Raw genomic sequence first — 14,183 nt, 5'->3', positions numbered from 1 at the left:
TTCAGGTAGGCTTCTGCATTCTCCAATTGCCATGATGACTGTGACCTGTTAAGGCAGACCGCTGGAAAGAAGCCTGGAGCACCAGGCCATCCTGAGACATCCAGAAAGTGTCTCCTTCCTTGAAGTTGCAACATCTCCTGTCTTCTAACTTCTGCTTTCCCATCCAAGGGAATTCTGGAAAGAAGGCGACGAGGCCTCTGACACGTGAGGAGTTCCCTGAGGGATTCCTTGGAGCAAACCACTGAGGACCTCATGGCATTGTGGACACCTTCATCACCCGCCTGTTGACAGGAGATGTTTCCACCACCTGTAGCAAAATGAGCCACGGCGCCAATTCTCACCTGGCTGATTCTCCTCGGCTCTCCAAGAGGAGCCTACTCAGCATCCTTGGGAGCCCGCAGCCTGAAAGAATGAGCTTGTCGGACTCCATGTCTCCTACCCCGAAGAGTGGCACTCCTTCCCCTGGCCTGCCGCAGCTCCCCCTGTTGAATTCCACCTGCCACGACAGCGACTGGGAGAGCCGGGAAGAGTTGCGCTTGCGAGAACTTGAAGAAGCCCGGGCCCGAGCCGCCCAGATGGAGAAGACCATGCGTTGGTGGTCCGACTGCACCGCCAACTGGCGGGAGAAGTGGAGCAAGGTCCGTGCGGAGCGTAACAAGGCCCGGGAGGAGGTGCGCCAGCTGCGCCAGAAGCTGGAGACCTTGAGCAAGGAACTGACCGGTTTGAAGCGGGAGAAGCAGGAGGCCCTCAACGAGAACCAGCAGCTGGGCAAGGAAGTCGCCCGCCTGAAAGGAGAAGAGAAGGAAGAAGAGAAGGAGAAAGAGATGGACAACCGCATTGTCTCCGAGAAGGAGAGCGAGACCTCCCCGGAACAGGAGCCGGTGCGAGATGTGGGCTCTGAGAAGGAGGTGAAAAATAAGGTGAGGGAAGGAAAAGCGAAACCACAATCTTTTTTTTCCTGCAACATGGCCTCTGTTAAGGCATGGGTTCTGCAACACTGACCTCACCACCCAAAAGTCCAACTGGATTTTATTGTTTTTTTCATTTCGCTTCTTATCCAAGAAGTTTCTTCATCTCTGACCAAATGGTGGGGAATGGAAGGATTTATATTCCTTGCAGACAGCTGGTTGTTTGCATCCTTTTAGAGCAGTGTTTCTCAACCTTGGAAGCTTGAAGATGGGTGGACTTCAACTCCCAGAATCCCCCAGCCAGCGCTGCTGGCTGGGGGATTCTGGGAGTTGAAGTCCACCCATCTTCAAGCTACCAAGGTTGAGAAACACTGTTTTAGAGGGTCATTGAAGGACTTGGAGGTTTATCTGTGTCCTCAGGGTTACCTGAGTGGTTCTCCTGGTTCCTGTAGTTTGCAATTTTTCCTCTGGAAATCCGTTCCTACTCCCACACCATTCCAAGGATGTTCATCCCAAATTGTCTAGCTAAAAGACTGTGGAGATTTTCAGTCATCCAGGTCACAGTTGTCCCATGAGAATCTCTACAGACTTTTAGCTATACAATTTGGGATGAAGACCCTTGGAATGGTGTGGGAGTAGGAACAGATTTCCAAAGAAAAAAATTGCAGACTACAGGAACTATTTGCACCACTCAGGTGACTCTGAGGACACAGAAAAACCTCCAAAAGCTTCAACGACCCTCTAAAAGGATGCAAATGACCAGCTGTCTGCAAGGAAAATAAATCCTTCCATTCGCCACCATCCAATCAGAGCTGAAGAAGCTTCTTGGATGAGAAGCGAAACGTCTTCAAAAGAAAAAACAGGCAACAGTCCAGTTGCCTCCTGAAAAAGCACCTTTGGGACAACCGTGACTTGGATGGCTGAGCATCTCTACAGACTGACCTCATCTGATATCAGCCATGAACAACCAGACCCCACATGGTGGAGTTCGAACTAGCTGCTCTATGGTTCTCTGCCTATAACACTGGTAGTCCTCGACTTACGACTACAATCCAGCCCAAAATTTAGGTTGCTAAGTGAGAAATTTGTTAAGGGCCTGGTGGCTCAGCAGACTGATAGCATTGTGATTAACACCAGCTGCCTGCAATTAGTGTAAGTTCGAATCTCCCCAGGCTCAAGGTTGACTCAGCCTTCCATCCTTTCTAAGGTAGGTAAAATGAGGACCCGGATTGTGGGGGCAATAAGCTGACTTTGTATAAATAAGGATGCAGGCTTTTGCTGAGCACATTGTAAGCCACCCTGAGTCCCCGGAGAAGGGCAGCATATAAATCAAATTAAAAAAATAAATTAATTTTTTTTTTTAAAAAAAAAAAAGTGAGTTTTGCCCCGTTTTACAACTTTTCTTGTCACATTCGTTAAGCGAATCACTGTAGTTGTTAAATTAGCAACACGGTTGTTAAGTGAATCTGGCTTCCCTGTTGACTTTGCTTGTCAGAAGGTCACAAAAGAGATGATCAAATCACACCACGACACTGCAACCGTCATAAATGTGAGTCGCTTGTCAAGCATCCGAATATAAATCACGTGACCGTGGGGATGCTGCTGCAGTGGTCATAAGGGTGAAAAACGGTCATAATTCGCTTTTTTCAGTGCCGTTGTAACTTCAAATGGTCACTAAATGAACTTTCATAAGTGGAGGACTGCCTGTATGGGAATCTCCCCAGACTGTCAGCTTTTGCCTGGAAATGACCATGTAAGGCTCTGAAGCATTCAGGTGAGTTCAGACCTGGCCCTCGTGTGTTTAGGTAGCCAATCAGGGCTGATTCCTTGCTTGAGCCCTCCTCCCAATTGGAAGGGGGTGGGGGTGGCTCTCCCATATGTGATCAGTGACACTCTTGGCTTCATTGATATCATTTTGGTTTGCTTTGGCTGAGCCGTAAGAGGGATGGGAAGCCCTGGGCTGTAGGCTGCCTTCTCTTCACTCCCCCCCCAAAAAAATCATTTCATTGGTTTATCACAATAAATTGGGGGTGGGGGCACAATGTCAAATTTTTCACAGTTCAACTACTGTATTTTTCGGAGTATAAGACACACCTTTTTCCCCCCTAAAAGGGGGTGAAAATTTAGGTGCGTCTTATATACCGAATGTAGCCCCACCCACCCACTGGCCCCGCCCTTTGGCCTCTGCCTCACAGCAGTTACCTCCTTGCAAGCAAACAGCAAGAAAAAAACAGCTCCTTTCAGCTTCAGCACAGCCTAATTAGCACAAGTTGATTGGATCGGCCTCCCGACTCTCAGCTGTTTTGCTGTCAGCTGTTTTGCCAGGGCCTCTGCTGCTTGTTGCAAGGAGGTAAATTGCTGGAGCAGATGTTTTCCCCCCCTTTTGCTAATCAAGCTATGCTGAAAAGGAAAATGAAAGTAAAGCAGGCTGTTTGCTGCAACGAGGCAAAATTGCTCAGAGGCAGAGGGAGATTTCTTTTTCTTCTTTCCTCACCAAAAAAGGTAGGTGCGTCTTATACTCCGAAAAATACGGTAATTATTTATTTAACAAATTTACTGGCATATACCCAGTGGTGAAATCTGAACTGGTTTGCTACCAGTTCGCTGGCCGGGCATGTGCAGTGCACGCCAAAAGGAGGCTTGGGAAGGTAAGTAGAACAGCGAGGGGGGGGATCATCTGTGTCGCGGGATTTAGCTTCACTAGAAAGCAGGATTTCCTGCTTTCTAGCAAAGCTAAACCCCGCGGCACAGCTGATCGTCAGAAATACCAGTTCGGAGAAACCGTTAGCATTTCACCCCTGCATATACCGCTCGCATTTTGCAAAGCGTAAATTGTGGGCTCAACAACATTGGAGGTTTTTTTTAAAGAAGAAACTGGACAGCCATTTGTCCAGAGTGCTATAGGGCCTCCTTCTTGGTTAGACTAGAAGACCTCCAAGTTCCCTTCCAACTCTGTTATTCTGTTCTGATCACTTTTCAAGGCCACATTTCTTTTTACCATCTTGGCAGGGAGACTTTGCCAACTGGATCATATTTATGACGGTCGCAGTGTCCCAGAGTCATATCAACATGCTACAAAATAGCATGTTTTTTGCGACTTTCTGACAAGCCATTTCAAGGGGGAAGCCAGATTCACTTAACAACGGTGTGACCAAGTTAACACCTGCCACAAGAAAGGTCGTAAAAGTGGAGCAAGACTCAGTTAAAAACTGTCTCGCTTAGCAGCAGAAAATTTGGGCTCAATTGTGGTTGTAAGTTGAGGACTACCCGTATTTGAACAACTACAAATATACTCTGAGAATAGCAATAGCAATATTGCTTCACAGTGCCTTATAGTCCTCTCTAAGCCTATCACCCCCAACAATCTGGGTCCTCATTTTACTGACCTCGGAAGAAGAAGGATGGAAGGCTGAGTCAACCTTGAGCCTGGTGGGATTTGAACTCCTGGCTGTGGGCAGAGTTAGCCTGCAATACTGCACTCTAACAAAAAGGAAGGGAGGGAGGGAGGGAGGGAGGGAAGGAAGGAAAGAAAGGGAAGGAAGGAAGGAAAATAGCAATAGCATGTAGACTGGAAGGCTGAGTCAAAAGTGGAGCAAGACTCATTTAACAACTGTCTCACTTAACAGCAGAAAATTTGGGCTCAATTGTGGTCATAAGTCGAGGATTGCCTATAGCTTGGAAGCAGCTAAAACATGCTGATAGCCGGAGTCCCTGAGCAAGGGCAACTCATGGTTCTCCCAGGGCTGAGAATCCAACATGTGAATCGGACGGGTTTCATTCTAAACTGAGATAGGGAAATGACAGATGCAGTGCATGGTTGGTACATATGCCAGAATTTATGCTTGCCCTCCGGTGATTCCGAGCGCCCTTTCATCCCAAACCATTGTCATCACTGTTCACCTATGATGTCGTGCCAGAAGGTGGCTGGTTTGGTTTTGGCTGGGTGCCATGCCTCAATTTGGAATGATGGTTTGCATGGATTATCATGCGATGTTATTACTCAAATCCAGCCAAGCATTGGCTTATTCAGCAGAACATGACCAAAATGCAATGGTTTATAGTACTGTAGTGCAGGATATGAATCAAGCCATTATTTTGTAGGAAATTTTTACTACCGATTCTGCTGGTGTGGTTTGGTGGGCGTGGCTTGGCTTGGTGGGCGTGGCAGGGGAAGGTTACTGCAAAATCTCCATTTCCTCCCGATCAGCTGGGACCTGGGAGGCAAAGAATAGATGGGGGCGGGGCCAGTCAGAATTTTTACTACCGGTTCTCTGAACTATTCAGTATTTCCGCTACCGGCTTGCCAGAACTGGTCAGAACCTGCTGGAACCCACCTCTGGAGCAACCCCAGAAAAACAATTCCCCCCTCCTTTTTTAAAATGTAGAACAGGCCAGTGTCCAACCCTGGAAACTTTAAGACTTGTGGACTTCATCTCTCAGAATCCCCCAGTCAGTCAAAAATTAAGCATTAAAATCAGATGGATTCCTATCCTACAAAAAACAAAAAAACAAAAAAACCCTTAACACCAAGCTCAGTAATATTCAGATTCCTCTTTATCTTTAAGTTCCATCATTAACCTGTCCAATTCGGCACATCCTAATGTTTTCTTTCTTTAATAGTTCAGCTACTATTCCTGTTTGATTTGATTTCCTGGGATAAAAGCAGCCAAAGTGAAGGTTCTTTTTGATTGTGCAAAACGTCTTAGGGAGTTTTGAAAAGTTTGCATTTTCACAAGATTGAAATGGTTTTACACACTCTCCTCTCTCTTTCTCTCTTTCTCTCTCCCTTTCTCCTTCTCTTCCTCTCTCTCTCTCTCTCTCTCATCTGAGATGCTACATTTCTGTGACCCTCAGAATCCAGCCATGTCTTTTGTCCTGCTTCTGGATCTTCTTGGTGCTGGGTTTTTTTTTCCATTCCCTAAAAAGAAAATACCTGAAAGCACAACAAGGTTTATTACAATGCAAGAGACACATTCGGCTGAGATTGTCTCTGGGATGGGCAACGTGCCAGCTATGAAACATTTTTTTCTGGGTGAAACGGAATTGTTGGCAGCTGGTGAATATCAAAAGAAAATTGCTCAAAGGCAGAGGCTGATGTGAACGGATTGCTAAGAGGAGCGCGTTTGCATTTACAGAATATAGATAATGAAGAATTCATTGTCCTCGAAGTAGTTACAGTTTGAAAAATTCCTCCCGGTTCCCATGCTTAAGGAATGATGCAATGGTTTTGCAGGGATTTGACTCACTGGCTTCAAGTTAAGTGGGCAGAGAGATGCCATGGCAATCTGGAAGATTATTCTGGATCACTGACCTGATCCTGTTGATCCTCCATACAATAAGATGGAACATTGGCAATGAACTTGGCATCTTCTGAGCACTCCTGCCCGCATCTCTCGTGTGGGCATCCCTCTAGTTTTCTCTTCTACAAATATCATCATCTGCCCTGATATGTGGATGACAATCCTGGCCTCCATCTGCTCTATCAACCCAAAGATGGGAGTTTTGAGATTTAATCCGGGCTGAGCTGGCATTTCAGGTTGTTAAGCGAGCTGCGCTGGCTGCCCCTTTGCTTCCAGGTCCAATTCAAAATGTTGCTCATCACCTTTAAAGCTCTTACAGCAGGAGTCTGAGTCAATTAAATATGGGCCAGCAGTGTGTGTCAGCAGCCAAAAAAGCCAATGCAATCCTAAACTGCATTAACAGAGGGATACAATCAATATCAAGGGAGGTACTAATACCACCCTATAAAGCCTTAGTAAGGCCACACCTAGAGTACTGCTTCCAGTTTTGGTCACCAGACTATAAAAAAGATGTTGAGACTCTGGAAAGAGTGCAGAGAAGAGCAACCAGGATGATGAGGGGACTGGAGGCTGAAACATACGATGAACGGTTGCAGGAACTGGGCATGGATAGTCTAGTGAAGAGAAGGACCAGGGGAGACACAATAGCAGTCTTCCAATATTTGAGGGGCTGCCACAGAGAGGAGGAAGGGGGTCAAGCTATTCTCCAAGGCATCCAAAGCCAGACAAGGAATAATGGATGGAAACCAAACAAGGAGAGATTCAACCTAGAAATAAGGAGAAATTTTCTGACAGTGAGAGCAATCAACCTGGCCTGGTGGCTCACCAGGCTAATAGCATTGTGATTAAGACCAGCTGTCTGCAATTACTGTAAGTTCGAATCTCCCCAGGCTCAAGGTTGACTCAGCCTTCCATCCTTTCTAAGGTAGGTAAATTGAGGACCCAGATTGGGGGGGCTATAAGCTGACTTTGTATAAAATATACAAAAAGTATGAAGGCTATTGCTTAATGCATTGTAAGCCGCCCTGAGTCTCCAGAGAAGGGCGGCATATAAATCAAATTTAAAAAAAAAAAAAAAAATCAACCAATGGAACAGAAGTTGCCTTGGAAATTGTTGGAGCTTCATCACTGGAAGCTTTCAAGAAGAGCCTTGACTGCCATCTGTCAGAAATGGTGTAGGGCAGTGATGGCTAACCTTTTTGCCATCACGTGCCAGGAGGAGGGGTGGGGGAGGTTCACGTGTGCACATGCCCACACCCATAATTCTCTGCGCTCCGCTCTACGCATGCGCGTGCAACCCCCCACTCCTGGCACGCGATGGCCCGGTAGGCCCATTTTTCTTTCACAAGAAAGAAAGACTTCTTTCAGAAAGAAAGAAAGACTTCTCTAGGAGTCTCTGGAGGCTGGGGACAGCAAAAAAGTCACTTCCTGTCCAACTGGGAATTGGGAAATGGGCCATTTCAGGTCTCCGGAGGGCTCTGAGGGGGTGGGGAAGACTGTTTTCGCCCTCCCCAGATGCATAGAGAGGATCTGGAGCCAGGTGAGAAAGAAAAACTGGCCTTCCCCCCCCCCAGGCCCTCCGGAGGTAGGAAACAGCCTGTTTCCCTACTTTTGGTGGGCCCAGAAGGCCCGAAAATCAGCTGGCCAGCGCACGCATGCGCACCAGAGCTGAGCTGGCATGCCCACTGATATAGCTACGCATGCCACCTGTGGCACGCGTACCATAGATTCGCCATCACGGGTGTAGGGTCTCCTGCTTGTGGGGTAGAGTTTGGACTAGATGAGCTACAAAAACCCTTCCAACTCTGTTAATCTGTTAAACATCAGTAAAATTCGGCAGAACGGCAACAGTTCTGAGTATGTAAGAATAAAATATAGCTGTGAATCTCCAAACTGAACAACTAAGACTTGTGGACTTCAATTCCCAGAATTCCCCAGTCAAATGAGGAATTCTGGGAGTTGCAGTCCACAAGTCTTGCTGGCTGGGGAATTGTGGGAGTTGAAGTTCACACATCTTAAAGTTGCCCAGGTTGAGAAACACTGGGTTAGGGTCTTCTGAACATGAAAGAGGCTTAGTGTGTGATGCTTAAGCTTGATGCTTAAATGTTTAAAAACAGTTCTAAAACCACCCATCTAAAATTTGCTATTTTGCCACAAAATTTGTTTTTAGCATGATCTTGTAGCGTTCTTAGTATAAATGGCAGGTTGAATTTTCCAGTTGTACCTTAATGCATCCAAAGGATGTTGGCTTGTAGAACATTCCTATTTAGTTGAATTAATGTAGGGTTCATTCCCTTTGTTCGGTACCAAATAGCAATAGCAATAGCACTTATTGTATACCACTTCATAGTGCTTTCCAGCCCTCTCTAAGCAGTTTACAGAGTCAGCATATTGCTTCCAAACAATCTGGATCCTCGTTTTACCCACCTCGGAAGGATAGAAAACTGAGCCAACCTGGAGTCTGGTGAGATTCGAACTGCCAAATTGCAGGCAGCTGGCAGTCAGCAGAAATAGCCTGCAGTACTGCATTCTAACCACTGCGCCACCACGGCTCTTATGCCTTGAGGGCCTCTATTTCTTCCCTGACTTTGGCCATTTGTGATTCTCAGTCCTTGCAGGAATTTGAGCTGATGGAGAACTTCCTGAAGAACAAGCAGGAAGAAGGTGAATGCTGGGACCAACGGAGCTCAGTTAGCATCCGTTCATCTTTCACTCGTCAAGAGAGGAATCGTCTGCTTTGGGAAGACGTTTCGGTCATTGAGGAGGATGCCACCAAGATCACTGCCCTGAAGCTACGGCTGGACGAGTCTCAGAAAGTGCTCCTCAAAGAAAGGGAGTGAGTGCCACTTTTTGACAGCTCCTCTTCCTCCACCAGAGGGTTCCTTCGGGAGTTGTGGTGGAATGTAGTCTGGATTCCCAGGAGGGAGGGGCTCTTTCCCAGAGGGCAAAGGGCTTGCAGAACCTGAAATATCTGGCAGGCGGGAAGACGAAAAAGGAGGCCCCCTTCTTAATAGTTCACAGAGTATATGTAAGAGTTATGCAGATAGTTGCTTGTCTGGCATGATTGATGTCAGGCCAAAGAATCAAGAATGACACCTGGAGTTACTTCTGAGTAGTTTCCTTTATTGTTGTTTACCTGCAGACAGAATCTTGCCAGACTAAAACAGCTATTTGAATAACTTTAAATATACATAGTCCATTCATTTAGTGATTGTTCAAAGTTACAACAGCACTGAAAAAAGTGACGTTTCACCGGTTTTCACACTTATGACCATTGCAGCATCCCCGTGTTCACGTAATCAAAATTTGGATGCTTGGCAACTGGTTTATATTTATGACGATTGCAAGGTCACGTGATCCCTTTTTGTGACCTGACAAGCAAAGTCAGTGAGGAAGCCAGAGTCACTAAAGAACTGTGTTACTAAGTTAACAACTGCAGTGACTCACTTAAGAATCGTGGCAAGAAAGGATGTAAAATGGGACAAAACCCACTTAACTGTCTCCCTTAGCAACAGAAATGTTGGGCTCAATTGTGGTTGTAAGTCGAAGACTACTTCTATTTTTTTTTTAGTTTGATTTATATGCCGTCCTTCTCCGGAGACTCAGGGCGGCTTACAATGCGCTAAGCAATAGCCTTCATCCTTTTGTATATTTATACAAAGTCAGCTTATTGCCCCCACAATCTGGGTCCTCATTTCACCTACCTTAGAAAGGATGGAAGGCTGAGTCAACCTTGAGCCTTGGAGAGATTCGAACCTGCAGTAACTGCAGGCAGCTGGTCTTAATAACAGGGTACTTTAGACCACTGTACTACCAAGGCTCTATTTGAACAACTACAAATATACTCTGAGAATAGCAATAGCACTTACACTTATATACCACTTCATGGTGCTTTACAGCCCTCTCTAAACAGTTTACAGAGTCAGCCTATTGTCCCCCAATAATCTGGGTCCTCATTTTACCCACCTCGGAAGGATGGAAGGCTGAGTCAACCTTGAGCTGGTCAGGATTGAACTCTAGGTTGGAGGCAGAGTTTGCCTGCAATACTGCATTCTAATCACTGCGCATCATGGATGGATGGGTGGGTGGGTGGGTGTGTGGATGGATGGATAGATGGATGGATGGGCAATAGACTTAAATACTGCTTCACAGTGCTTTACAGCCCTTGCTAAGCAGTATACAGAGTCAGCCTATTGCCCCCAACAATCTGGATCCTCAGTTTACCCACCTTGGAAGGATGGAAGACTGAGTCAACCTTGAGCCTGGTGAGATTCCAACTGCCAAGTTGCTGGCAGCCGGCAGTCAGCAGAAGTGGCCTGCAATACTGCACTCTAACCACTGCGCCACCATAGCTCATAATATCTTGGAAGGACCCCTTTTAATCCTCTTCCTGCCTAACAAACTTTCCAAGCTCCTTTCCCTATGCCCTCTGGAAAACAACCCCTCCCTCCTCAGAATCCAGACTACATTCCACCACAGGAGCAAAGATGGGGAGCTTCTGCAGAGAGAGCTCTGTTGTCTTCAGTGCAGTTTCTCAGCCTTGCTGTTGTCTTTCCTCTTTCAGGGACAAGCTGTCCCTCAGCAAGAACATTGAGAAGCTGGAAGGTGAACTGAGCCAGTGGAAGATCAAGTATGAGGAGCTGAACAAGAATAAGCAGGAGGTGCTAAAGCAGGTGAGCTTCCCTTCATCTTTTGAACCAAATGCCATTGGGCAAAGCCAGATGTTCTTGCATTGGCCCATGCTGCAAAGTTGGGGTGCCAAATCAGTTTTGATCTGAACCAGTGTTCCTCAACCTTGGCTCCTTGACAATGTATGGACTTCTACTCCCAGAATCCCCCAGTAAGCTTGCTGGCTTGGGAATTTTGGGAGTTGAAGTTCACACATCTTTGAGTGGACACGGTTGAGAAACACTTGTCTAAAGCTTTCTCCAGTCTGGGTGTCGGTCTGGAGATGTTAGACAGATGATGCACTTTCTGTGCCTCCAAAGATTTTACACCTCAACATTTCCCTATTCTGCTTTCTCTGATTTGAATCCAAATCCCCAAATTACTCCCTTTGAAACGTTTGGGGATTAGGATTCAAATTTCAACAGATATCTTACAGTCTGGTCGCTGATGGGTTGGTGACCGTTACTGAGGTCTTCAAACTTCACGAATCAAGGCAGAGATGGGATATAAATGACAGAGGTTCACGAATCTTGTCATGAAGTACAACAAAATCACCATTTTTCAAACTGGTTATGTTCAGAGCGATATATCAGTGCAGGTGGACACAGTCAACCCTATAATGTATCTATGAAACCTCTTCTCTGGGGAAACATGTACACAACACAACTGCACATTAGTCTTCTCCAGTGGTGAAATCCAAATTTTTTTACTACCAGTTCTGTGGGCGTGGCTTGGTGGGCATAGCAGGGGAAGGATACTGCAAAATCTCCATTCCCAACCCCACTCTGGGCCCAGCCAGAGGTGGTATTTGCCAGTTCTCCAAACTACTCAAAATTTCTGCTACCAGTTCTCCAGCACCTGTCAGAACCTCCTGGATTTCACCCCGCGTCTTCTCTGCTTGCTCAAACCAGGCAAAGATATACACATGTCCATTTAATGTATCTTGATTGTTTCTCCTCCTCTTCACTTCTCCTTTTCCTTCTCTTTCCCCTTCTCTTTCTCTGCCACTCCTCCCTCTCCACCATCCTTCTTCATCTCCTCCCTGGTGTTACTAGAGAAGAGCAACCAAGATGATGAGGGGACTGGAGACTAAAACATATGAAGAGCGGTTACAGGAACTGGGCATGGCTAGTCTAGTGAAGAGAAGGACCGGGGAGACACAATAGCATCTTCCAATATTTGAGAGACTGCCATAGAGAGGAGGGTTGGTCAAGCTATTTTCCAAGGCACCCAAAGGCCAGACAAAGAATAATGGATGGAAACGGATCAAGGAGAGATTCAACCTGGAAATGAGGAGGAATTTTCTGACAATGAGAACAATCAACCCATGGAACAGAAGTTGCCTTTGGAAGTTGTGGGAGCTTCATCACTGAAGGCTTTCAAGAAGAGACTGGACTGCTGTTTGTCAGAAATGGTGTAGGGTCTCCTGCTTGGGTGGGGGGTTGGACTATATGACCTACAAGGTCCCTTTCTACTCTGTTAATCTGTTAATATTTTGGAAGTCAGTGGGCACAATCTAGTGAGGCCATGGTGGCTGCAGACACAACATTGAATGTCCTCTCTTCCTAATGCCCCAATCTGATCCACCAAGACTGATTGTTACACAAATGGAATTTCCAATTCTTTTTTCTTTTTTTTTTTGTCTCTAGCTGAACATTCTCAAGGAGATTCACCAGGATGAGCTGGGACGCATCTCTGAGGACCTAGAAGACGAACTGGGGGCTCGCTCAAGTATGGACAAGAAACTGGTGGAGTTACGGTCAGAGGTGAGGCTGAAGGGAAGAGTGAATTCGCTATTTGCTCCTGGGCACCCTCTGAATGCACTTTTGTCCTATAAGGTCCCAGAAGTTTCCCCGAGCCACTGAGATGCCAAAGAGAGTGAGACTCGAGACGAGGTTTGCAAAAAAATATCAGCTTTTTATTTGGCCAAAGTAAAAAGTCTGGGTGACAAAACTATATCCAAAACATACAGACGAAATGCAATGTAAGGAAATAGCCACACCTTGCGAGAGTGGCTCAGAGTATGATATACATTTTACGCCAATAGAAACAAAGTTCATCCAATCAAAGGTTCCTCACCAACGTGATTTTTAAAGCGTTCTTTGTTCAGGCCCCCGTCTCTGTCCATGCTTTGCTTTCTTACATAGTATCCCTTGTCCTTGCGTGTTTGTGCGCCTAGGCAGCCCCCCGTATCTATGGAGCAGGATGTTCCTGGGAACTGTCTCCAAGGATGTGCCTGTTGTAACCGAGGCTCAAATAGGGATTACCAAACACAATTCAGTCCTCAACAAACTTATTTTATTAAAACAGCTGAGAATTAATTCATTTTCAGCTTAGTCCAAAACAAAATTCTTCATAAGCAGTCCCTCGGCCTTATCACCAAACCTTTGATGTCTTTGGCAACCTGCCAAAGGCTTTTCTTGGCAAAAAACCCACAAAGTTCAAGAGATGCTGACAAGAAGCACTGGAATCAACGTTGCTTTTCTAAAAAGAACCCAACGGCTCGTTGCTGCTCTTTTAAGCCTTCTGGGAAGGGCCAATCATCTCCTGGCCTTACTCCTGAGTCGTCCTTTTTGCTTTAGCTGCTCTTGCCTTCTGGCAGCTCTTCTCATGTGTGCACTAGGAACAGGCTCCTCTTGTTCCTCTGCCTCTCTGCTGTCCGACTCTGGAGACTCCGGAGTCCGCACATCACTCTCAGATGGCCCTGGCCCCATCTCTGCCTCCAACACAGAGCCCTCGTCCGGGCCTTCCCCTGACTCCAGGACTGGCCCATTGTCCTCCCCAGCCTCCTCACTGTCTGACTCCGCTGTCAGGTCCACAGGCTGCTGGTGGACCACAACAGTGCCTAGCTCTGAAGCAAATGACAGAAGCGAGAAACCAAATCGAAAAGGATACAATCCTCTTACAGAATGAATTGCTAACAAATGATTCCTAACCATAGCAAAATAGTACAAGCAACTTCTTTAACAGAAGCAAAGAGCAAAGGTTAGATTGATTCGTGTCCTTTCAGTCCCATTAAAGTTTTAACAGCTGCTGAGTTCCAGGGGTGCTTTAGAACTTGTGCCATTGAATTCTCAGGAGCTGAGATCAAAGTGTTGATCTAGAACAGAGTTCCTCAACCTTTTTTGGGTTGGCGGCCTGGAGCAGGGGAGGGGGGGAAGGAGATGATTTTGTGGGCGGGGCAGGCGCATGTGTGTGAGTGCCTGTTGTGACACTCACATGAGTGGGACCACAAGTGCCTGTAACAATGAGTGGGGCCATGCGCACAGTCATGCACGCACCACACAGCCATTCACGCGGCCAGTGC

At 46.5% G+C, this 14,183-nt stretch overlaps 1 protein-coding gene across 1 annotated transcript in view; it reads left to right on the top strand.

Moving 5' to 3' along the window:
- Positions 1–317: 317 nt before the first annotated feature.
- Positions 318–14,183, top strand: part of CCDC102A (coiled-coil domain containing 102A) — a 38,042-nt gene continuing 24,176 nt past the window's right edge. The window contains exons 1-4 of the mRNA XM_070952993.1: positions 318–920; positions 8,827–9,044; positions 10,773–10,881; positions 12,526–12,642. Of these exons, the coding sequence (XP_070809094.1) occupies positions 318–920; positions 8,827–9,044; positions 10,773–10,881; positions 12,526–12,642 (1,047 nt within the window). The remainder of the gene's footprint in view (positions 921–8,826; positions 9,045–10,772; positions 10,882–12,525; positions 12,643–14,183) is intronic.

Source organism: Pituophis catenifer, unplaced genomic scaffold, assembly GCF_029215685.1.
Source record: "Pituophis catenifer annectens isolate HBS135680 unplaced genomic scaffold, rPitCat1.0.hap2 SCAF_13, whole genome shotgun sequence".
Lineage (NCBI taxonomy): Eukaryota > Metazoa > Chordata > Lepidosauria > Squamata > Colubridae > Pituophis > Pituophis catenifer.
This window is presented reverse-complemented; position numbering and strand designations above follow the sequence as displayed.